The sequence below is a fragment of the Trachymyrmex cornetzi genome, unplaced genomic scaffold (assembly GCF_001594075.2).
Source record: "Trachymyrmex cornetzi isolate Tcor2-1 unplaced genomic scaffold, Tcor1.1 scaffold367, whole genome shotgun sequence".
In the NCBI taxonomy this organism is placed as follows: Eukaryota; Metazoa; Arthropoda; class Insecta; order Hymenoptera; family Formicidae; genus Trachymyrmex; species Trachymyrmex cornetzi.
The window spans coordinates 249,121-274,442 of record NW_017298398.1 but is presented as its reverse complement, the minus strand read 5'-3'; the positions used below and the strand labels follow the sequence as shown (position 1 = coordinate 274,442).

The following is a 25,322-nucleotide window of genomic DNA, read 5'->3' as shown; positions in this document are numbered from 1 at the left end:
ATATAGGCCGGTTGCATTTCGCGACGATGCGTGGCTTCCTCGTGACGCATTTTTTGCGTTCGGTCGCCGGGGTCCATTTTGACACGTATGGAAAGAAAGGGTTTATATAAAATAAGTATATAAAATGGATATACAAGTGTAGGATTAATTATAGCCAGCCAGAAGGAAAGCCGAATAAATTTAATAATCTTTTTTTTATACCAAACTTTTTTAATACTTTTTCAAAAATATGCAAAGTTAATATATTCTATATGTATAGATTTAACTTAATATTTTTATGTTATATTATGTACCTACATATAGAATATACTTATATTCAAAATACAATATACTCATATATAGAATATTTTAACTTTGCATAAATTTTTTTGTGTTTCATTACATTAACTAACTCTCTCGTTAAATTTTCCATGTAATTTAATCGAATTACTAAGTTGCGTGTTCACAGCGAGATATAATACGTTTTTAATTAGCTAAAATTGAATAAAATTGCGCGCTCTTCTACTACTCCTGATTGTTAACACTTCTCCAAATCTTTCTATCATTAAGACTGAGAAATGAAAGGTTTTACTTTAAACTGCTGCAGACTAAGCGCTAGAAAATGATTCGTTTGAATAATATCAGCGGAATTTCTTGAATGATAATAGCACATCGAATGAGAGGAAATTCTTTGAAAAGAAGCTTAACTAGCGGATGAATAAATCTGAAATGCTTTTTCGCATTTTATAACGCGAGAACAATTAGTAGCGGGTAAGCGATTTTAATTGTTCTGTGGCATCTCGATTAATTAACAGCCCGATCGCCCGCGTTTCTCACGAAGGAAACATATCGCGAAAAATTAGCGATAAAAGCTTGAGAGGGCCGGGAGGTCCGACGTTACTTTACACGGTAAGCGGGTCACACGGTCGGGCGTTAAGCGCGGCTGGTGGAATGTGGCGAGGGAATTAAAGGCGAATCCTGTTATATCCTCCCGCAAGTAAATGGCCACTTTTCGCCCGTAAGTAGTCTCACGATTATCCGCGGAGTCATTAAATTTGCAGCGGGCCGGGAGGGCCAAGGTGGCGCGAGGAGTGGAAACTACTCTCTACTGTGGATTCAATATTAGATATCGCGCGCTATGAAATAAAAGTAAACGGGGAAAGAGAGAGTGTAAATGGGGAACGAGGTAAAAAATACTGGGCCGATCGTATTAATCGTAAAACATTCGAGAGGCAACAAAAAGGGAAGAATACGCTACAGATGATCTGAATTAGGTTTGCTTTCAGTTTTGTAGCTGTTCCAATTGCGACAAAAGTCATTAAATATACGTCATTATGAAAATTGAAGTACTTTAATCACAAATATTTTGTGAATAATTTTCATGTATGAATGCACGTGATATAAAAGGATACATTTGTATATTTAACGAGAGAGTAATGTGTGCAACAAATGATGCCATATCATTACGAGGCAGAGTATTAAATGCACTGTCAAAAATGCAAATATTTGGATACTACAAAAAAAAATATAGTAACGTAGATATGACTGATGGCTGGTATTACTACCCTCGACCGACGTTGCTTTTATAACATTACTGTATGGTGCACAGCGTTACAACAATATTTTACCAATGCATTAACATACAAAAAACCTGATCAATTTTTCCACGTTTTTACAATGAGGTTTTTGAATTTTGATAAAAAAATCGTACGAGTTTCGTGTTGTTATCGGACTGTGGGTATAAAATATCACGGATATTTCAGACGTTAGAGAATCTCGTGAGGTGCGCAAATTGAGGTGCCCCCACGGGTTTTATTAATATGCGAGATAATCTTGAAATTGCATCTCGCGCCGAATCCGCGCAATCGGGTGCTCTCAATCTGGAGCTCCTAAATCTCCCACGGGAAAGGCTCTCCTGGTATCAATTCGCTAGTCCGGATTATTCGTCAGTGCCGTCGGGAACACAGAACAAGAGCCGAGAATCGATACGCAAAGGAAAACCACTTTCATTTCATTCACGAGCGGGGATTTCGTCAGCCGGAAATTCGTGGCGTGCTTCGCCGGCCGCGATCGGCTCGCATTAATTCTCATCGACGTAGATTTGACCGTCGTCGTGTTGGAGGTCTAGCGGCCCGGAGTTGAACGCGCGCGAGCGTTCGCACGCATACCGACGACGAGTTCCGTGTGCGTGACACGCACCTTCGACGCTGTGTGGTCTACATGAGAGAGGGATAAAGTGAAACCGTGGGGCCACGCTGTCTCGGGGCCCGCTCCGATCCCAGAGAGTCGTTTACACGCGAAACTTATCCACCCAGTTCCAAATTCGGTCCCGGCACGTTCGCCAAGGGGAATAGGACTCATAAATTCTAACCGTAACTTGTTATCGCAATCTGCTTCAACTTCTCGATCGCAAATCACTCGGCCAATGAATTTGGAACCGCGCGCAAATTACACGAGCAATTTATTTCTTAGCGTTTGTTCGCGAGATTGTAAATAAATCCCAGGAGAACAAGTCAAAATAATACGTCATATTGACCGAATCGTGATAGAAAAATTCGGTCAATAATCGATCGATAAAAATAACGTCCAATTAACGTTATTTTAACTTTCTTGTTCTCCTTGGGAAATATACGGTTCCAGCTATATCTGATTATTCACAAATAGCACATAATACGATATATTGTAAAATATATCTAATAATACCGTAAAATTTATGTCACGCGATAACAGTGATAAAGACGAGCTCCGTCGAAGCTCTCTCATCTCGAGTGTGAAAGCAGATAGCATCACCGCTGTGCACACACATGGTTCTCATGGTTCTCATAGTTTCCACCGACTTGACTCCTCAGCACATTATTTTCCAACCCCGCGAGGGAGCTATTATGTAAAACGCCTCGCATATACGGGCACCATAAAGCCGAGTGGCCTTAATTCAGAAACGTCCTGCATAATTAAAGCTCTTCCCACTGGTTTCGCCCGGTGCATTAAGCCGACCCGTGGCGGTGCGGCTCCCCCGCGGCTTGACTTTCCTTCCCGAACCGAATCGATCGTAAATCATTCTTCCTCCGCGGGGATTTTCGTCGGAAACCATCACTTACGTCCGTTCGACTTTCGGAGAATCGAACGGAAATGCGCCGCTGCGCCGGAGCCTGTCAAGAAAAACCGCGGTGCACATTCGCACCTCTCTCTTCTTCTCTCCTTCCTTCTTTATCGCGAGTTCAGTATTTACTGGCATAATTAACGTGGGAATTTATCACGGAAGTGGCCATAAGATGTCGAATTTCAATACGAAATTTATATCTATGGTATATATGGAGAATTGCGAGAGCAGCTCAAGAGACTTGATTTTTCGTGTTTAAGTACTAAATTATCGAGCTCATTATCACAAAATGTGACAGATTTGTGTCATTACTTTCCCGCCGTTGCATATGTCATCCGTAATTCGCCTTAAATCCATTTCCGTTACATTTTCTCTTTCTACCTTTCTGTTTGTACATCAATTTACATTTGTGCTTTCAAATTATTTTGTTTTCTAGCTAGCGATTTTTCGCTAATAGATGTTCTCGAATACTCTGAAGTTATACATATTAGATGATGAACGTAATTCGCGTATTAAATTTGGAAGATTTCTTAAACGAATTATTACATAATTTCGCAAAAATTTATCTAAAATGCTAAAATTTATCTTTCGGCGAAGAAATACCGAAAAGAATTAAGGATCGATGAAAAATATTTTGAGAACGGATATTTATCGTCTGTTAATTCAGACAAGACGTCACCGTTTTTCAAGCAGATATCAAATATTTTATTAAAATAACTAGAAATCAACTTTTTAAATACATTACTATTTTATCACATTTATAAATATATTCGAATTTTTAAAGACGTTTCGAAAAAAATACTTAATGTTAAATTATACGTCTTATAAAAAAATTGGAATTTCTTTTGTCAACTTTTTAAGGATGTCATCCATCTAACAATTTTTCTTACTCTGTAAGTTTGTCTTAGGAACGAACGAATTTTTTTGTAGGGATAGTTTTTTCTTTTAACCAAAAAAGAGAAAGAAATGAGGAGAAACGATTCATCACTTAGTATAGTTAGTGATTTTGTCTTTCGTTTACGGAGTTCATAAAAAGCGCATTAGAAAGGAAGTAGCTTGAATGGAACACACAAAATGTAGTACGTCTCGGATGTCGAGGGTTGAGACAGATCTGTAGCTTTTCGACCAACATCTTTCTGTCGGCATCACTGACTCAATCTCGGGAGACGTCGTATCGCTCTTCTCTTTGCGCTCCTTATGACATACGGTCGCTCGCGCTTGAAAGAAACACGTTACTACGTTATAGCCCCGCGGAAACATGAAGATGTACGTTCGCATTCGTTTCGCACGCAGCGTGGCGAGACGAAGCGAAGCGAGGTGAGAGGTGTACGTAACCCCTTAAGGGAATTAGTCACGGTCGCGTTTGGTCGAGTCCGGTCGAGAAACTACCTGAACAAATCTCGTGAGCGGCCAGCCGTCACACCTGAGCGCGCGCGAGCTTGTTGAAGAGTCGATAATTGCTTCCTTGCACCTGAAATTAGTAGTGGTCGCCGGATCTTCCCCTGGATCATTGGCTTCTTTACACACGCCTAACCTTTGCCCACAACGTGCTCTGCGATCCCCAAGGGATAGCAGATGGCTTTGCCCTTGGTGAATCCTCGGACTTACCAAATTTCTGTTCTATCGCAATTTCTCGCGAAACGATCGCTTCTCTCGTTCAGCTGGGTCCTCGCCGAATATTCGATTCCTCTCAGGAAATTCGATTCAGTTAATTTGCGCGACAACTCATGCACGGCCTCGTGGGACAAGAAAGAGCGTTGTTGTCAGTAAATTAATGGCGAACGTTACGTGATAATGATCACATAAATATCTGTATGTATGTGCTATTCAGAAACATTAATCGAGGCTTAATTAATCCTTAATTTCCTTTTATTTTATTTTATCAAAAAAATAGGAAGTCAGATAAAGTGATTAACATTAATTACGTATCTTTAGAGAGCATCAATTTGAGCAGCATTATAAAGATTAAAATATATTAAAATAATAAGATACAAATTTTTATTTTTGTTACTATAACGAATAATCGTTCGAAAAGTCATATTAAATGATACTTGTCTTCATAAAAAAAACTAAGTAAGTAGTAAACAAATAGTCAGAACAATCGAGGAAAATTTTACATCGCGTCCGCCGTAATACTTTTCTAACGATGTAAACGATAATTATACATTGTGTGTGTACTTACATCTGTGAGAGAAGAGAGTCATATAAGAGAAAGAAAGAGTTCTCCTTCTATGATTGTGCATCATCTTAGAACTTTTACCTGCGTCGACGACATAATATGCGGTTTATGTGTGCTGATTCCCATAACAATTTATGTCGGAACACGCATGATTCATTGGGTACTCATTTAATAACGAACCAAATGGCAGTTGCAATTAGCACATCGCGGAAGATGGAACATTTAGTAAGCATTAATCGATGCGAAAGTGTTCGCGAAGCTCCTTTACATCCAGCTATATAATCTCCCGTATTCTTACACAAGTTTTTTTTTTTAATTCACAGAGATATACGACCCTACGGATTTGAAAACTTCACAATATTCTAGGAATATATCTTATAAATGCCACTATTTATGTGTGTAATTGCAATAAAATTTATTTTATATTTACTCTTAATATTATTTATCGCGTATCTATTTTTGTATTTTTTCAGTATGTCGCACTGAGTACGCACACGTGATTAATTACTTCATTTAAGTCGTGTTCTCTTTTCGAATGGATTTGTCAATTACCGGGTTATCTTATTTTATTCATTCATTTTTCAATTCACCGGCTGGTGGTAAGTTCAGTTCTCCGACGAGAAAGTACCAGCACCGCGTCGTCGAGATTCTTTCAGATGGAAAATAGCGTATATAAGAGTTAACGGTATTTGCATATTGGAGCATCGTCAGTATGCCTAATTGACGTTCCTGCGATCTCAGTGATGCGTTAATTTTTTGAAGATAGTCTTTTTAATCGATCTTCGTGCTATAAAGCTTCTAACACGATCCTTTGCGTCCACTTTTCTTCGTTCCTTTTTCCTCTCGACCGTTTTCTTTTCTCTTTCGAGCGTTCTATTCACGCATAAATTAACTCTGAATGAGCCAACGACTCGTAAAGCTGCTGAGAGGAACCGTATTTGGCGGATGAAATGAAAAATGAGACGGCCGCAGACTGAATTTTCACACCGACGTTCGCGATTTCGTAGGATGCGAGACATTATGGAATTTCGGAGTTGGAAGTATTCCATCCGTGCTTGGAATTCATTACCGGACTTTTCGCGGATACTTAATAAGTTCAAAGTGAAATTGCGGCATTTCTTAAAAAAAAAGAGTGCTTTAAAGCTTAACTTCGAAGAATAAGAATAGTCTACTTTAGTTCATTAATAATCGCACATAAAATGTCTGGTCGTCGACGAATTTAGTCGAACCGATTTAATTAAACAATTGTCGATCCCTTTAATTTCGCGGTGACAGTCGAATAATTGTGTCTGATAAAATGTTTCAGGCAGACAAGTAAATTAAATTCCGTTTAATGAATGTATCGAAGTGCATCGTTTTTCGATAATTATAAGCTACGCGCGTGACATTTCTTATAGTTTGATTTTCTAATATACTTATATGTCTTATCGCAGAAATGACTTGATTAATTACTATTAATTGCACGATCCCTAGAAGCCCATATCTCGAACGTCCTTTGACTTTCTCTTCTCGAACTCTAATCTACATCGGACAGAAAAACATGAAAATAAATGAGTGTTAATTATTAATTAACGATCGTTTAGAGGGTTAATTAGATATGCGCACGCGGTTCGAGTAAATATTATATATTTGCATAAATATACACACATATAATTAGCGATTAGCTTTTATGCAATTTTGTTTACATAAATCTTCATAAAATACACGCCATATTTATAACCACGTGGATATAAAAAATAAACGAGATTACAGATGTATTAATCTTAACTTGATTAATATTTGATCTAAATTTATTTATACGAATAAATGAACCACTCGTTACATGAGATAGGAAAATTTTCAGGTTTATTTGAATAAAAAATAGAATGTGATTAAAAATATATAAAATAATTACAGAGCAGAATCAATATTTTATATAGTAGATACCTCATTACTATCCTAAGATATAATTAATTACTATTAATATATGTATGTTACTAAGATAAATCAGAAATTTCGAGTATTCGTTTCAGAATTGTCTTCTCCGATATTTAATTCAAATTTCTATTCCGTATCGTAACTTTACTTCTCTGAGCATGTATCTTTCTTCATGATTTCTCTAGTCAACTTGTTTAACTATGGTAAAATTATCATAAAGTCGCTATTATCAAGATTCTTGTCTATCTTTAAATTTCGTTTCTAACCCACAGAATTTCTTCGCATTTTGTCGGCATGATCGGGAAAGTCTAATATCATCGAGGCAATCGTGATTCGATTCTGATTTGATCTTCAAGGTCGGATGTCATCGATTCTAAAGGCGGCTTCGCACAAAGCGGTCGCCTTTGCCCATTCGTCCGAGTGTTTCACCTCTCTCTTTTCCTTCTTCCCTCTTTCTCCCTCTCGCTCTTTCTTTCTGGGAATCTCGTTCAAGAGGAGATCGGCGCCCGAAGCAGCGTCTACCGTTAGCACGTGTGTCTCGTTATGCCACGATTCTACGTGCAAATACGAAAGCAACTTTCAGCAAGCTTCCGTCCTGCAACGGAGCACGTAGCCCTTTGTCATGGTCCAGTTTCTCGCGTCTTCGTGCATAATAATGTTTTGGTCCTACTCGAACAGCAAACTTTCGGAAACTCTGTCGAAATTTCAATGTTGCATAACTCTCACTTATTGTTAGAACATTATCTTTAGACATTATGTGAATTCAATGAATTGTATGTACAGCTTGAATACATCTTTTAAAATGAGTTATGTGCTAATTTAATAAAATATATTCCATCGGTTTTTACCATGACGAAATTTCTATTATATCATAGTTTTCTTGTATAGAGCTCGATCTATTCCAATTATGCAATAAAATTTAGGTTTTTAAGAATCACCATTAAGCGATATTACTTGAGAGAACGCGTGCGTTAATAATCGGGGGGAAATGATTCGCTGATGAGCCTCGAGAGCGAGTCGATTCATTCGCACCTGACGCAGGTGAAAGTATCATCGTCGATCGCGCTTCGCCGATAACGTTCGCACGTTCGAGAATTTTAGCCATTCCAAGTGCATCAAATTCAGCAATATCGGTTTAATGAGTTGATTAAATCAAGCGAACAGACGCAGAGACGAAAAATTTTTTTGCATTTCCATTTTGGTCTTCATGTAATTTAAGGCAAAAAATTTGTTTATATCGTCTTGAATAGTTTCTTAAATAAATGCAGCCACAAATATATTCCGTGCATAAAATTGACTCTTCGTTGAATGTATAAATTCGGTTGAATTTAAAATTTTTCATACATACTAAAATATATGTTTGAAATAGATTCAAAGAAAGCTTCAAACTTATTTTAGTTTATCCAATTTTTAAATTTGAAATTACTCTGCTATTTGAAAAGATATTTTAAAATAAGATATTTTCAAAACACAAGATATGCTACTTTATTCTATATCTTCATAATATTTTTTGCCAAAATGAAATGGACATTAATTTATTAAAGTCTGGCATTTTTTGGCTTCAATTTCAAGTTCCTATTATTGCTTTTTAACGCAATTTTTATGATGAATAAATTTATTCATTTACGGAGTTGTTTTTGAAATTGCTCTGAATTTAATTTATTAATAAATATTATAATCGAAAAAGTCATACTTCACATGCACAACGTGATCTAATCAAGTCTTGCAAAGATTTACAGGACGCTGTGTTTCACAGGATATCCTACTTTCCCCGAGAGTGAGTGCATTACTAGATTACGATAAGTCTTTGATGTCTCTAAGCTATAGATATAGCTGCTTATTAAATCATTAGTATGCGAACGGATGTCACGTTGCTAGACGCGTGATGTCACCGCCTTGTTCGTTTGAAGTTCGCGAGAAGAATATCTAAACTGTCACTTTATACATATATACGACCATATACTGTATGTCATGTATAAGCAATATCGTGTATTTCCTTTGTATCGTAAAGTATGAGAAATTTAGATAAACGATCTCTCTTATCCATCTTTCTCTTCCTCTGCCAATTGAAGTCGCAAGTCCTGTCTGTGTGTACACGAATGTATAATTTTCGCGGTTAGTGACAGTGACCCAGCCGCTACGGCCATTCGCGTCTGGCCCCGCTTCAAAGACTTTCTCGACATGGTCGTTAACAGGTACGATCGAATTCTCGTCGATCGATGAACGTCGAGGCGTCTAGCCCCTGGGAGTTGTCCTCGATCTTACAGAACCATACGGTTGCTCGTTCAAGTCATCACTTTTTAGCATGTAAAGATAATACTGTATTATTTATTCCATTTATGCTGTATTTAATGTGCAATTCTAATTTTGAACAAAAATTGGAGATTGGAATGGAATCCGAATTTGACGTTATGTAGTCCGTAGGGCTTTCGGAGAATTTGTATATACCTCTAAAATATGCAGCTGCAGTATTACGTAAAAATCGATACTGAATTTCCGAGGCTGTCAAGCAATCCTTAATCAGATTTCGTTCGCTGGTAAATTCGTTATCAGCCAAAGTTCTCTCTCTCTCTCTTCCTCTCTCTCAGGGGACATTCACCGATACGAGAACCGCGAGAATTCGGCGAGGATTCTGTACCTACGCATTCGGTCGTGGGAACGCAATTTTGACGATTCCGCCGGTCGATTGGGGCAGGTCACGACCTGTCGGAAATTACTCCCGGCAATCTTTCGCGGGTGGTGGAACGAGAGTTAGGGAGCGCAGTTAACAACGATCTTTACGACTCACTTTACAAGACATCGAGATCGCGTCTCCACGGAGTCGTAAAGGACACATTGGTCCTTGCTCATATATTTCGTGAATAGCCGAGTAAAGTACATCGGTTTGTCAGAAAATGTAGTCACGTCGAGTTCTGCCTGGTTTTACGTTTCGTCAAAGTACCATAAACTCTCTATACTCATCATAGTTACTCGTGTATTCATGATATTCTTACGTATCAGATCATACAAAATATTTAATCTAATCGACGATGTTCACGTCTGTGTCATTCAATAAATTTTTCTTCAGAGACTTTCATATACTGAGAAAAAAATGCAGTTGATTCAATTAAAGTCTATATTACGGGCTGTCACTAACATAAGTGATTAATTCACACGTATATTTTATTGATATAAAAGCTCGATTATTAATAAATCATTTTATTAAAAAATAATAATTTATGTCTTTGTGTCAATAAAAATATACATGAATTAATCACTTATGTTAGTGACAGCCCGTAATATAGACTTTAATTGAATTAACAGCATTTTTTTCTCAGTGTATGCATCGAATAAACATGCGGTAATTTGAAAGCAGTTATTTTATCATATTTAAATAATATTAAGTAAACGCTGATATAGAGCCGCTCTACATGTAAAATTTTTTTATCTTATTATAATACATTCTATATAATGCATTTTCATATATAATCCGACAGCACGTTGGCAGTAGAACAAGAGAAGTTATGAAAAGAATATAAGAACTTGGCAGGATCAATAGTGCTTTTTGGCACACGGCCTCAATATATGATTTATGCTGATGTGTAAGATGCTTGAAAAGACAATTAGATGCATCGTAAATATCTACGTTGGATATTTATTTGAAGATTTTCACATTTATACAAGGATTTTATTACGTAAGGATTACATTACAAATATGGTAAGTATAACATGTAAAAATTTTTCTCATATATTTTTTATTATAGAGAAAACAATCGACGTACTTGGCTGACTTTAATATTAATTTCGGTCGTGCACTGCGCACATATAATATTAAACAGAAAACGGGCTATTTGTGATTATCGTATAGAAACTAATATTTTATCCTATTATTGTCACGTTCAGCTGTAGGATTTTATTCTGCACTGTCGAACAGATATTATTTTGCGTGCGCGTATTTACACGACTGTAATTAACGTCGAGCCCATCATCCTAGCCATTGATCGTCGGCCAACTGCACTCTGGATACCCAATTAGACGAATTAATCACATTTCTGCAATCGCGTAGCCGGGTTGTAGCTTTTAAACGATGGGGAACATGATACCTCTCGTTCACAAATACAAATGCACGTTCGTGTTTACTTCGTTCCGCGGATAAGCAAAAAGTTCCTCGAGGAGCTTTTTGCTTATCTATATAAATAACGACACGCGTTTTTAATTCCAAGTACGTAATATTTATTTGTCTCTCGAAATAAAGGTGTTACAGTTCTCTCCGCGGTATAAAACCGCTCATCCCTCCATAAATCAACTTCTGCATTCTGTTCGTTAAATCGATAGTATCGGAAAATCAATTTAATACACGAAGTATGTACAGCGATAGACTCTGCAATATGTCCTTAATTTGCCAAAAATAAAGCGATAAAAAAATACAAAATAAATATCGCAGAATGATAAAAATCGTAGAACTTGCGTCGATTTTTTTCTTATTATGATAATCTCGATATAAAGCAAAAGGCCAACGGTGATTAATACTAGATCCCTATATTTGATTCAAAGCTACCATTGAACAGGGCAGAAAGCCACGTGATATGATTATCCGGCGGTTAATTCAATTTGCTTCTCGCTGTTTCAGATGATATCGAAGAGATTGACCGAGCTATCCAGGTGGCTACTGTTGGCGGGGCTTTTGTGCTGCTCGTCCTGTCAGAACGTACCCACCTCCCTCGAGAATAAACCCGGTAAGTTTCGACTGCTCACTGTCCTCCTGTCCTAAACATGACATTACCACTACGTGTCCTGCGGAAATATTTTCCGTCGAACGAAGGAAGACACGAGAAGAGAGCGAGTCTGCCCGTGTTTACTATTCTAAGGTCTCTCTCGTTGCACTGTCATTATTTTTGTACGATCTTATGAAACGTTTATTCGTACGAATTTGACCCCCGATAAAAAATTTAACACTGTTTCAAATCAAATTTTAATGTAGGAAACGATCGATATATTACATTATAGTACAATATGATATTTCGACAAATTGTATTGAAACTTTAAACGCTTGATAAAAATAGATGTTAAATGATTTTTTTTATCATAATGAGTAATGTGAACAAGACATACAAGCAGTATAATTGTCACGAGGTGGCAAATTTTGATAGTTCAACAAAATTATTTTAATATTCTAGCAATCTCTCTCAGATGCTAGAATATTGAAATGTTTTCAAGCATTGCTTATTATGCTTAGTTTCCTAATTATTTTGACGTTTTTAACAAAATTACTTTTAAATCTGTACCTAGCTAAATTTTAGATATTTTAGCAAAATTATTCTCTCCGGATGCATACTTAATTATTCTCATTAATTATATATCAATCATCGTCGCAACTTTTTTTCAAGTTCGCGATTCTGTAACACGACAAATCTTATCTGCTGAATTGCGTTTGCAAAAACCGCTCTGCGGGTACTTCGATCGTCGTATTGCGGACATGGAAGCTGCGGGAAGAAAGAGCTGGCACATTGAAGAAGCGACTTTGTGTCGCGACGTCGCGACGCTGCTGTTGCATCCAAGTATTCAACATCTCGGTGGAATCCGATTTCTTACTTTTTGGACTAAAAATTAGATTTTTCAGAGCGATGAACAGAGAGTAGTATAACTCGGAAAGTAGTTAATTAAAGATACACTCATTATCATGTCCGTGTTAGTAGAGTTTGCGTTCTTTGTAAAAAGAATAATATAGATTTAGACAGATTCGTTAGAGAATACTCGTCCGCGAAAAAGTCTTTGCTTAAAGTGTGGCATAGATATTTTTATCTTTTTCCAATTTTTTTCCAAGTTCTTTACGTCTGCGCGACAGTGACCGCTCTTATTCCGTTTTTATCCGTTCTTGACGCAATGCGGAAAAATGAAGAAATAAAGAGACAGAAGAAAAATGCAAAGCAATGAGTAGAAGACCTGCGGAAATGTCATAAATTTTATCTAAATTATTTGTTGTAAACTTGATTAGTGAATTTCAGTATGAAGAGACGAAGAAAAATTCTGTTGATTAATGAAATAAGACATATCAATTCGGCACATCCGTCCACTTTCGCTTCGGAACACAAGCTGCCAAACATTACTATTAATCTTAGCATAAATCTTGATCAAAATTAGTTGCACGTCATGCGTACGCGTTGCATATGCGTGTGCGTCTCCACGCACATATCAGTGGGGCGGGTCAGTGGGTCATACTACTCGGTGTTAAAAGACACGCACGCGCACGGCTGGATGTCTTCGATTAATTCATATATTTACGTTATATGCAAACATACATATTTACATATCGATAATTGAATTATTCTGATTAATATTTGATTAATGATGTTTATAGAAAGAAAGAATAAGGAAAAAGTTATTCATCAAGTGACCTATCAACGTAATAAATCCGTTAATTTTACAATGAAAGTCGCAGGAAATCTCTATAAATAATTTATATTTAATATAAACTTAAATGTTATTTTATATAAGTTACAACTTACAACTTGATTAAATTTATTTTTATCAATTTAAATAAGAAAGCATATGTTCATAATTCTAGACCCTTGCAGGATTCTTTTGCAAAAGTGAACTTTTAGACTTACATTTTTCCGATTTAAAGCTACAATATATAAATCATTTCAACACATTTTAACTTAGCTTTTATTTGCATAATCCCGTGTGGAAATTTCTCCTAGGCTATAATCGGGGCCAAGTTAATTTTCTTAATTTTATTTGCGGCCCAAGTTAGAACGCCCACCTTGACCTAAGTTTGGATTGTCACGCTTATTTGTCTAGGCCCCACATTGGCATCCAAACTTGGGCTAATATAAGAATTTTGTCTAGGCCCCACATTGGTATCCAAACTTGGGCCATTACAAGAATTTTATCTAGGCTTCACATTGGCATCCAAACTTGGGCCAATATAAAAATTTTACCTAGGCCCCGCATTGATCTTCAAACTTGGGCCAATGTGGGGTCTAGATAAAAAAGCGTGACAATCCAAAATTGAGCCAAGAGTATAACAATTTTAATCTAGGCACATTTTATATAACTGTAAGTATAGGGCTCATGTATCCGTGAGGAAATTTATCCTGGCATTTCATATTTAATATTGTAAAAAATAAGCGAGAAAAATATCAGAACGCTCCGGGATTTGAACCAAGGCCTGGTCTCCTGCATATTGATAGACTTCCGTCCTGTCACTGAGCTACACAGCTGACATTGATAGCTTTTCTAATTGTGCCTATTTTCTCTAAATTTCTTACAATATTGGCCCTATATGGGCATTACTGAGGCATTCAAAATAAAGATTTTAAACTCATGCTCATTTAAGGCATTGTTATAAGATATCCTATAAATTAAACTACTATCAGAGAAAATTTGAGATCAAATTGAGCCTTATATGGACTGCAACTGGGAAAATTTAAGTATAACTATCTTGGGAAAAAAGTGGAATCCAAACTAGGCCCTGCACGGGCCGTGATTAGGAAACTTAAGTTAAACTATCCTAACTAGACCCGAGTTTGGCAAACCTTTATTTTGGATGCTTCAGTAATGCCCATATGGGGCCAGTATTAAAGTATGGAATGCCCGGACAAATTTCCACACGGGATAGTGCGGGAATAAATGAAATGCCAAGGATCACAGGAAACGCGACACCTAACTGCGATCGTTGAAAGTATTTTCGTGCATAACGTCCGCGTTCGTGAATTGTAATTTTTAATTCGCGCTACGTCGGGATAACTCGTTGGGAAACGACGTCCTAGGCGGATTTCTCGCCTCGCTGTCCCTCGCCGTGCGTTGTTCTACTTTCAAACAACAACGTCTGACACAAAAATACGAGAAAATAAGCGCGGCGCGCGCGCTTTTATCGCGCGCATTCACAATAGCCAACTTTGCATTTAACGTCCCTCTTAACCTTTGCACTTCTCCGCCGAATGCGGCTGCGAGCAACTCGTCGACCCAACATCCTCCTTCGTACATCGCGAAACCTGCTGACCCGTGAGAAAAATCCGCGAAGAACATGATTAATTCCTCGACTGCTTTTCGCAGCATGAATATATACAACGTTCGTATAATCAACTGGTCGCTTCTCTACGCTATATTTTACTTGAAATAAATATTTTTCAGATTTTTCGAAAAAAATTAAACCATGGCATAAAAGCATGGTGAACGAATAGAATTGATAACGAGATAAAAAATCGCGCAAATATGCATGAGTATTATGTTGATTGTCAGTTCAAAAATTTAAACGATTAATAGCTGTACGCTGATCAAAAAACCTGTGCAGTTTACTACGTTTAATTTTTATAAAAGGGGGGAATGATATTCGAGTCCCTGCTTTCATCAATATAAATGCAGCAAAATCATTTACTCTCCGTATTCCGGATATGTTCATAATTTTTGCTGAAAGCTTCAATATTGCCACAATCGAAAGTACCTCACCCGAAGGTATTACGGTGAACATAAATTTGCGCAAAATGGGAGAAGGGTAACGTATGCTCAAATATGCGTGCGGAGCATATCGGCGAGACGTGGAAATTAAAAGGGAGAAGATATGACTGTACATTTTATACGCTCGATTTCATTCGGCATTGTACCATTTCCCGCCGACAAAAGCGGCACGGGAATGCGGGAATATGTGTCGCATAAGCGTAATATGTACAAACGAGCGGGAAAATAATCCCACGCGCCACGGCGACATAAACGCGCGCACACAGGCAAAAACATAATAACGCTTTTGGTGGCTTTATACATTTGCATCGCAGCTATGTTATGCTTCTCACGCTTTGTGCGGGTCACGGAGAGATTGTACCTTTTTTTTTGCATTGTGGTTGGACGTTGCGAAATTAGTAGTTACATATAAACATAAGAATTTGTTAACAATAAAATAGAAATTGTATACCCGCTCTTTGAGCCTTAGTTAATTTCATGGAGTAAATCTTTTTAATTATCATGTGGAATATCGCTCATCAGCAATGTGAGCTTTTATAAATGATATATTTTATGTTACAATTTAATATGAGAAGCAATCATTCATGAAATCCGAGATTTTATGAGTCACTTATTGACATGAACGTTATACATGAGATTTCGCTCATACAAGTTTCGTTCTCGATTGCGTCGCTATATACTTTCGTTGCTATGTTACATCCACATTACATCGTCATTTTACATCTCGTATTTTGAATCTCTTGAACCGAAATGGTCATTTGCATAATAGGAAGAAACAGCTTCGTAACAATCGCCACATTTTATCTTGCCTGCTTGCTCGCCCGGCTCGTATTCACATCTGTTTCAATTGAAGCTGAGAAATATAACCCGTGTTTCTTCAGTCCACGCGAACGTCACTTCATTTTCAAACAATAACGCCTCAAGCCCTGCATAAAACTACGAGAGAATAACGCGTTGCTTTTAGCATCTGCATGTCGCACGTCGCTCTCGCCATTTGGATTCTTTGGATTAATTCTTCTCATAAAAGCGAGTCTTTTGAACAAAGTTACACCGAATGCACATCCATGGTATTCCTTTTTTTGATTGTTGAGAATTTTAGGGCGCAATTTTATGTGCTGTCACAGTGATTAAAAGATCCGGAACTTTCTTGATAAAGGGTATCGGCTCGAATACTGCTTGATGAAAAAAAGTGGGAATTAATTGTAACAGAAATACAGACACAAGATAAATGTCCATTTCTATGATTCACAGCGTCTCCGCTAATACGTGTGTTTCCGGCGGACAACGGTTTGCGAGCCGTGAACAATAAATCTAGGAAGAAAACTCGCCACGAGTCCATTACTGCGTCGCGACTCACAAGTCTCTTAACCTTAATGAATCTTTGCTCGGTTGTCAACTGCCAGTGCATTTCTTTCAAAATAGCTCCTACCGCGCTACGCTCGAGACGAGTGTCTTTCGCTATTTCAACAAGACGTCACAAGACTCAAAGTGAAAGATTATTGAAGGATAGTTACATGTGAGCGCTTTTGTATCAATTTTCAATATAAAACCGGGTTTAGATCAAGAAACAAACAAACAAATGAATGAACGATTCGCTTCAATGAATACGAACGGCGTCGTACGTACTGGCTGCACTTTTCACATTTATTGAAGTAAGTTGTTCGTTCGTTCTCGTTTGCTTGATTTGAATTAGGACTAATATAACGCCAGCACTTTATCCTTGAGATATTTCGGATATTTAAATATTTTACGATGTCTGTCGATTTCTAATAGCGAATTCGATTGGGCGCACTCAGTGCGCACCGGTGCACAGAGAGAAAGATTTTTTTGGATATAATAAATTTTATCGTATCCAAATAAATTTGTTATTTGGAATGGTCCAAACAAACCAATGTTTGCATCAATAAGTGTGATTGTTTGAATTTGAAATAATGTATATCTTTGTCTTAAATACATTATTTGCTTGAACAGATAATATCTATCTTCAGTATTCGCGTGATCAACTGTACGGCATAAACGTAATTGAGGTAGCACATAGCACTGCTTGTTTAATTCTGTTGTTAGACATATAAGTCATTGTTTCCATATTTTCGGTCAAAAAATGTAATGACTATTCTAAGAAAGCAATTATTTGCATGGAATAACCTCTATGAATATATTTTGCCATTTTCAAATAAATAATTTGTTTCATTGTTTGTATTCATTGTAACCAAATAATATATTATTTAATTGAAAGATATTACTTCAAATAATAATGTTTCTGTCAAGCAATAGAGATTTCTCAAATAAAACAACAAAATTTTTATTCAAACAATAATATTTCTTACAAGCATATGTTGTTTCAATAAAACAAATTTTAGTCAAATAAATAGGAATACTAAATCCAAAGAAACCTTTTTCTCTGTGCGCATATTAAAACCGAACACAAATTGACGTAAAGATGTAGGTTTAATATAAATATATAGAAACAGATTAAACACCGTGAAATCTTTATAATTACATAAGTATGTATTTTATAATTCAATATATTGCATTTTAACGATACTTTTACATTCATTGTCAGTTTAAATCAGTGCTTTAATATGCATCATTGCGCACTGTGCGTTCAATCGAATTGCTGTAAGTGTTTCTAGTGCTATGTGAATAAAGATCTTATTTAATAATAAATTGACGTAAATTCACGCGACATCCAAGCAATTGTAGTCGTAAAATTTTGACATTTTAAGAATTTAATATAAAAGATTGATTCAACATTCATATATACATATGCCGGGATAGGTTTCGGATGAAATTTGCAAAGGGCGAAGATTTAAATGCCGAATGCGCTCGATTCAAGCTGCCGCTCTGTGCAGGGACTCAAACGAAATTTCCTAGCACATAATATTCTCCGAGAAATTACTTAGGCGTCACCTGTCCCCTCGTTTGAAATATGCTAGCGCAAAACTGCGGAGGTCGCAGATTCGACCGTGCATTATGCAGACAGGTAACACGAGAGACGAAGAGACGAGTGCACGAGCCAGAAGAGTTCTGACCATCCCGTGTCGTGCGCGTATATACACGAAGCATGACACGTGTATTTATGCGACATGACTGGAGAATACTGGCGCCTGCCGACTGTCGTGCAGCCGCGGGACATTCCGACACAGCGTCTCGCATTTTCGTCCTGACGTAATGCTCGTTCGTACATCGTAATGAGGCACCGCAAAGAAAATGATGGGAAACGACGTCTCTCAAACTCAAACATCCATAGATTGCGCACTATTTTTGCCACGCTATTAAAATTATTACTTTTTCATTTTATTTTCTTCGTCAATATTTTATTGCTAATTTCTACTTAAAAGCTCAACCTTGAGAGAAGTAAAAATATATTTCTAAAGTTTTTTGTAATTTCCTACAAGAGCTTATGATTTTTCAATTTTTGTAAAAATTCGTGAATAATTCTATAAATTTTTTAATTTTATTGTAAATTTATTTCTTATTTTAAGAAATAAATTTTTTTCTCATATTCGTTTAATATCTAATTCTTATTAACGTGCGGTTTGCTTAGCATTACTTCCTGAAAGATATGCTTGAAAATCTTTATTCCCATTTGAAATGTTGTCACGGGTGAACATCCGTCTCGATTACGAGACGGTAAGATTTCTCTCGGCTCTCGAAGCTCTCCGGCACTCGAGATGTCAGCGGTACTTCCGTCAGCGCGGAGCGCATATATGGCGCATTATGCATCACCTCGTGCATAACTGGCTGCACCTGCAGCTTGCACGAGCGGCTTTAATACCCGACGTCTACCGCGTTTACGGCGCCGACCGTAGAGATAGAAACGTCGATTGCCTCGATAATGCCGGAGAAAACGCGTACTCTCGACTAGCTATTATCAGGACGTTTTCTCGCGAGATATTGGGCGTACATACGAGCGCGGTGTGCATGTGAGGGGCGACATCCGCCGTGTGTATGTTGTCTTCATTGCCCACGTGTACGAGTCTCGCGTGAAATCTTACGCCATACGTACGCGAGCAGCATCCGACAGCATTCGTGGTCAATTACGGTAACGTTATATGTCAAGTCCCGACTGGAAATTAAATGAAAACCTTATCATTATTCTTTTTACAGCTCGGCCCACTTGTGAATGCTAACCGCCGTACGTTCGTACGTGCTAGCGGGATGATCGCATATCCCTCGAGCCGTCGGAAAACTTTACAAAATTAATCGCTGACAGGCTACCTGGGAAACTTTACGCGAAGGTGCCTGCCTTCCAACCTTCCCGTGAATTATCCTTCCTAATTGCCGTGCTATTCTCATAAATCGCGAAGGAAGGCAGGATCGTTGCCGTGCTTGACGAACGGTCGCTAAAAATAGCAATCAACGCTTAACGATAACCGATCGTTATAAGTACAGCGGACCGTAGCAGACCGATATCTACCTTACTCAAACGCGAGTGTCCGTCAGCACTCGGATATGCGAAGTGAAGGCGCCTCATACGTCACCCTTCGACGTTGAAAAGAAACGCTCCTCCTCCTCTCAGCAAGACTTCGTTAAGAGACTCTCTTTCTTTATTTCGCGAAGACGGGCCTTCATCGTTTTCGTGGGGAAGAGCCCGCTATGCTGGAACCTCAGATACGACGCGACGTGAATTGCAACTTTGTAACTGGATCCTCCTGCTTCGTGACGTATAGGAAAGCGGATGTGTACAGGAGGGACTACTTACTTAACGTTATCATCCTGGGTGGCTTACGTGTTCGTTTACATCGCGCTTGGAAACAAAAGTGGCATTGTCTGTCAGGTGAAAGATTTTTGCTACATTGGGTGGGACGTTTATTCGAGAGTACTTAATTCTCTTCCTCTGCATAGATATGGAAGTAAAATACATAAACGTATTTCCGTAATATCATTTTTTCTCGACCATAATGATATAGTCAAGTCTAATAGTGTGATTTTATCCGTTCATTCATTGAGGAGTTACTTAGAACATTTAGCTATATTTTACTGCGTGACACACATTATCGCTCTAATCCCCGGTAACTTAGTGCACTTTCAAAAAACAGGTAATTTGAGATAACATAAATTAAAGTTGTCTTCAAATTTTATAGAGATATTTACAATATCTTATTTTCTCGGATTATTGTCACGTGACGATGAGTTATATTAGAGATATCAAATGCGCTATGTATACGACATCGTCTAGCTTGACGATGATGTTAAACGAAAGTGCGGGCGAATAGACGACGTAAACTATTGCGCGGCATCGTGTATCCTAGAAACGTATAAATTTATATGACACGGCTATTGCGCGTGTTTATCGTATTTCATCGAGCCGGCCATGGTCGTCCTCTCACTCGTGAGCACCTAGTGTCCCATAAATTTATGCAGCCTAGAGGATCGTGACGTTCGTAATGCCGGTAGGATAAATCAATCGGGCGAGAGCGCTGCGCGCGGTGCGAGAGAGGGATATAATAAAATTAAGAACAATTAATCACGACGACGGAGCTCATTACTCAAAGTATCAGGTTCTCGTGCGCCGATCAAGTATAATTGGCTACTCTCTCTCTATCATCGGTCTCCTCTCCCATACCTCTCGCGTGTCATCGTGAGACGAAGGTTTCCACCACTGACTCGCAATAAACCCTGCCAGCTTTAATCGGTCATGACGACCTTCAAAATTTCTGTTCGCAGGCGGCCAGAATGACAGCCGGCCGCGGATATTCTCTCCCAGGATGGACTATGATGAGTGGACACCGTTGGGACGCGGGGACCCTTTAAAGAACAATCCGACCTTCGACTACGTGCCGCCGGTCCTCGACAAGGTACAATACTGGTTGGACTCGCAACAGCACACAACGGAGCCGTCATCGAAGCGCGATATTCTTGTGTTGGGTGTGACTGCGAAGAAGACCAGCCCGAAGATACCCGAGCAGTTTCTCAAGTTTGTGGATGGTCCCAAGTTCACGCGAACCGGTAGTCAAGATTCGATTTCCTACAGGAATGACTTTACTGGCAGCACTGGCGCTGAGCCACCTAAAATTGTGCGCACTACTAACTTCCGAAATAACGGCTTGATCGACTACAGAAATCAGAACAGACTACAGTCGTTGCCGGCTAGTTATTATCCGAACCCGTATTACAGTCAAAAGATAAAGCCGTACACTATGATGATGCCGCCGCCGATGATTCAGAAGGCTGAAACGTCTACCAATTTTAACGCTGGCACGTCTAAAGATAAGATACTCGGTTATCCGGACACATCATCCTCATTTAGCACGCAGACAGAGGAAGGCCCTGTTCTTCAGGATAGTCAATATTACGGAACACCATCAAAAGATTATGGACGCTATTCCCCTGTACCTTCGTCAAGACCGCACTCTTCCTCGAAGGCACCACCCAGCAAGGTCGAGACTATCAAGAGCGTCTACTTGCCCTCTGCATCGCAGAATACGAAATCGAGATACGAAGCAACTACCGCACCGTCCGTATCCTTCGAGAAGTCAAATCTAATATATCAATCGACACAGACTCTGTCTGGCGGATGGCTCGGTAACAACGGACCCACTTCATCCTCCACAGTATTTCCTCTGGATGTCAACCAGGTCACATGGCAGACTTCGGATTATTCTAGAGACCATTATGATCATCACGCCGCGGCTTCGTCCAATCAGGAGGTCGTCATCAGCCAGAACGCAAACATTATTGTGGATGCCAGTAAAAACGAAAATGAAGAAGTGGTCATAGGTCAGAAGGAGATCAGCACCGAGGCGACATCTTCGACGACTGAAAGTGTCGCACAAACTTCTACCGCTTCTACTACGACTACAGATTCCACTGAGCAAGAGGAAGAAACTACAACTGATCTGCAGCCCTCGCAAAAGATGCATATTGTTGTCGCCAATTCGCCATCCAGTACTATGGATCTGGAGACACATAAAGCAAAGAAGGGTTCAGTCGCCGTGGTAATTCCGACGAATTACGTTGAGAAAAATTTCTCTACAAATTCTTCAGATTCACCGACGACGGTGCATAACACTGCTTGGGAGAATCCCACCACCTCTGAAATAACAAAGACGACTCATCAAGTGCCGAAGTCTCAATCGCAACCAGTAAGGAACGCGATAACGAGTTCGCCGATTCTCTCGGAGAATCATCCGTCCGCTTCCTCCGTGCCGATAAGAATGATACTGTCCTCACAGCATCAGCCTCTGCATCCGCCATCTGCTCCAGTAATGCCTCCCAGACACATAGATAGTTCCTCACACATTTACGTCTCTCCGCAGGCGGCTCAATCCATGATGCGTCCTCAGACCAGACCGAACACCATGATACATTTCATCGGCAGCATGCGTCCCAGTTTTCGACCGTCCTCGTCCGTATCGATGTCTCACATGTCGCCACCTATGACGCACCTGCATGCACCGTCCATGAACAATATGATGGTACCATTGCCGAACATAGAACAGACTCAACGACTACCTCAACCATTCCCCGTGACGTTCACCAACCCGCCATCGCCGTCGACTTTCAGCACGCAGATTCCTGAATCCAACGAGCAGCTCGCAATTGACCATCGACCATCTCGATTACCTGCGACAACTGTGACCACCTCGCCGTCTTTTACATCGACAATTTCGTCGACTATGGAGTACACGCCCACCATGGACACCATGGATCAGCACGAAAACACAAAGCCCAATCGATCGCCTCTGACGAAGATCCTCAATGTTGAAGAGACCTCGAAGATGAAGACGATGCTTGCGCCGTCGTCAATGATCTCACCACGAACTACGACCGTTCCGAGTCTCACCACCGATCCTATTTTCTCTCATTACAAGCAACCATCCAAACCGATCCGAGGCCCAATGTATCTCATTATTCAGGGTCACTCAAAGGTAAAGACTTATAAACCCACGGTGAACAAACATGGCGTGCCAATGGAAAACAACGAGATCATGGAGAGCGCGACCGAACGGCAACTGTCCAAGTTGGAACAGTTAATTCGAGAAAACACAAAGAACGGCGCTGTCGATCTAGCTGCTGAGAAGAGAAAATTGGAAGAAAAGGCACGCGCTGAAAAACACGTTTCCTCGCGCAAGGAGACCCTCATGAGTCTGGTCGAGAGCGGTTTGAATGGCTTCACCGTGTCATCATCGACAGTAGCAGAGGATGAACGTCGCATGTCTAATTCTGTTACGAGCATCGAGATCAATTAAAGATCCGCTGTTTGCGACAGCTCTTGTGTAGGTGAAACAAGCTTGACAAGGCGGATGCTAGCAACTGAGGACATCCGTGGGAATCCTCGTTGCGCTCGTTGGCGGATGTGCAACCGCCATTCTCAGTAGAGATGAATTTTCTTAGGAACGAAGTCGATTTATTCGTTGCTTACGCGCGGTTCATACCGTAAGTCGTTGGGTGAAAATCGATGGCTGAATGTTGTTAGACGCGCAAGAGATGGGAACTCGAGAGGTTTTATGGCTGACTCTCGCAGCATCCTTTTTCAGTATAGGAGCTACCTGGGAGATATGCATAACCACAACACGTGGTTGACAAACGAGGTGTCGAGAATTTGCGTTATTTATTTTATTTGTCGTTTCGTGATATTGAGTGCCTCTACATATTCTTTAATACTGGACAATCTAAACGAATTTATGTATTTATAGATTTGCTGATAACGGTTGAGTTATAGTACATGAAGACGAGTTTACGGGGGCTAAGCGGATATATGAATGTACGTTGATCATATTGATTATTTATTTAAATCATCGAAATAATTCGATGTCGATCACACTCATTATATGTAATTATTATAATTGTTATATTTCAATGCATACGTCATGATCATGCATAATTTAATTTTCAGATTTAATTAATCTATTTTATTATTTATTTCACTTAATATATATAGGTTATTCCTTTATTTTATTTTGTTTCACGCGCGTTGCGAAAGTGCATAAAATATTGCGCTGCAACAAGCGTTACAGCTGTAATTTGATTAGCAATGAGATTATATAATTTTATGCAACAATTGAAATCCGAAGTAATTAGCGACGCAGTTAATGATGTCTTCTTTTTCATATCGATGATCATTATTATTGTACGCGATATACAGGACAATCGCGAATCATGCGCATATTCCACGTGCTGAAATTTTTCAAATAATCTGCATTTGATTTTTCATGAAAAGAGAAATCGTTCTCAGATTTTTCACAAAATCACGCTACACGCTGTGTGTGTGTGTGAGAATGAATTTATGGTCACTTTCTTAGTTTTTGTAGTTATATGCGTGAGAAAATCGGTTTTACGCCTCCATTATCGTCGCTTCAATATTCGTTTACATTGCGTTTGCTCGAGATCGACGATTGTCATTCGCGGTGATAACAAACTCTTGTTATCACCGCATAACAGAGGCTCAACCAGGCAGTTCTCTTTATGTCCTGCCATGCTTTCATCCACGATGAAAAAAAAACGCGCCAATTTCATATGTGCCAGTATACATAATTACATTACATATACATAAATATATAAAAGTGTAGATATATACATATATATATGTATATATAGGTATATATATGTATATATATTTACACGTGTTACACGTCTGAGCGGAATAAACAATCGTTCAACGATTCTGATCGCGCATTCGACCCGCTTGCGTCCTCAACGACAGTTATCGCAATCGCGAATGCAGCGAGTGTACGAATTGGAATTCGCGTTTCACTCACTATT

At 38.9% G+C, this 25,322-nt stretch overlaps 1 protein-coding gene across 2 annotated transcripts in view; it reads left to right on the top strand.

The window, feature by feature from the left end:
• LOC108763559 (flocculation protein FLO11) overlaps positions 1 to 24,310 on the top strand; it is a 48,969-nt gene extending 24,659 nt beyond the window's left edge. For both annotated transcript variants that reach the window (XM_018511303.1, XM_018511302.1), the window contains 2 exons: positions 11,785 to 11,890; positions 21,285 to 24,310. In XM_018511303.1, coding sequence (XP_018366805.1) covers positions 11,785 to 11,890; positions 21,285 to 23,809 — 2,631 coding nt within the window. In that variant the 3' untranslated portion in view covers positions 23,810 to 24,310. The remainder of the gene's footprint in view (positions 1 to 11,784; positions 11,891 to 21,284) is intronic.
• Positions 24,311 to 25,322: the final 1,012 nt, after the last annotated feature.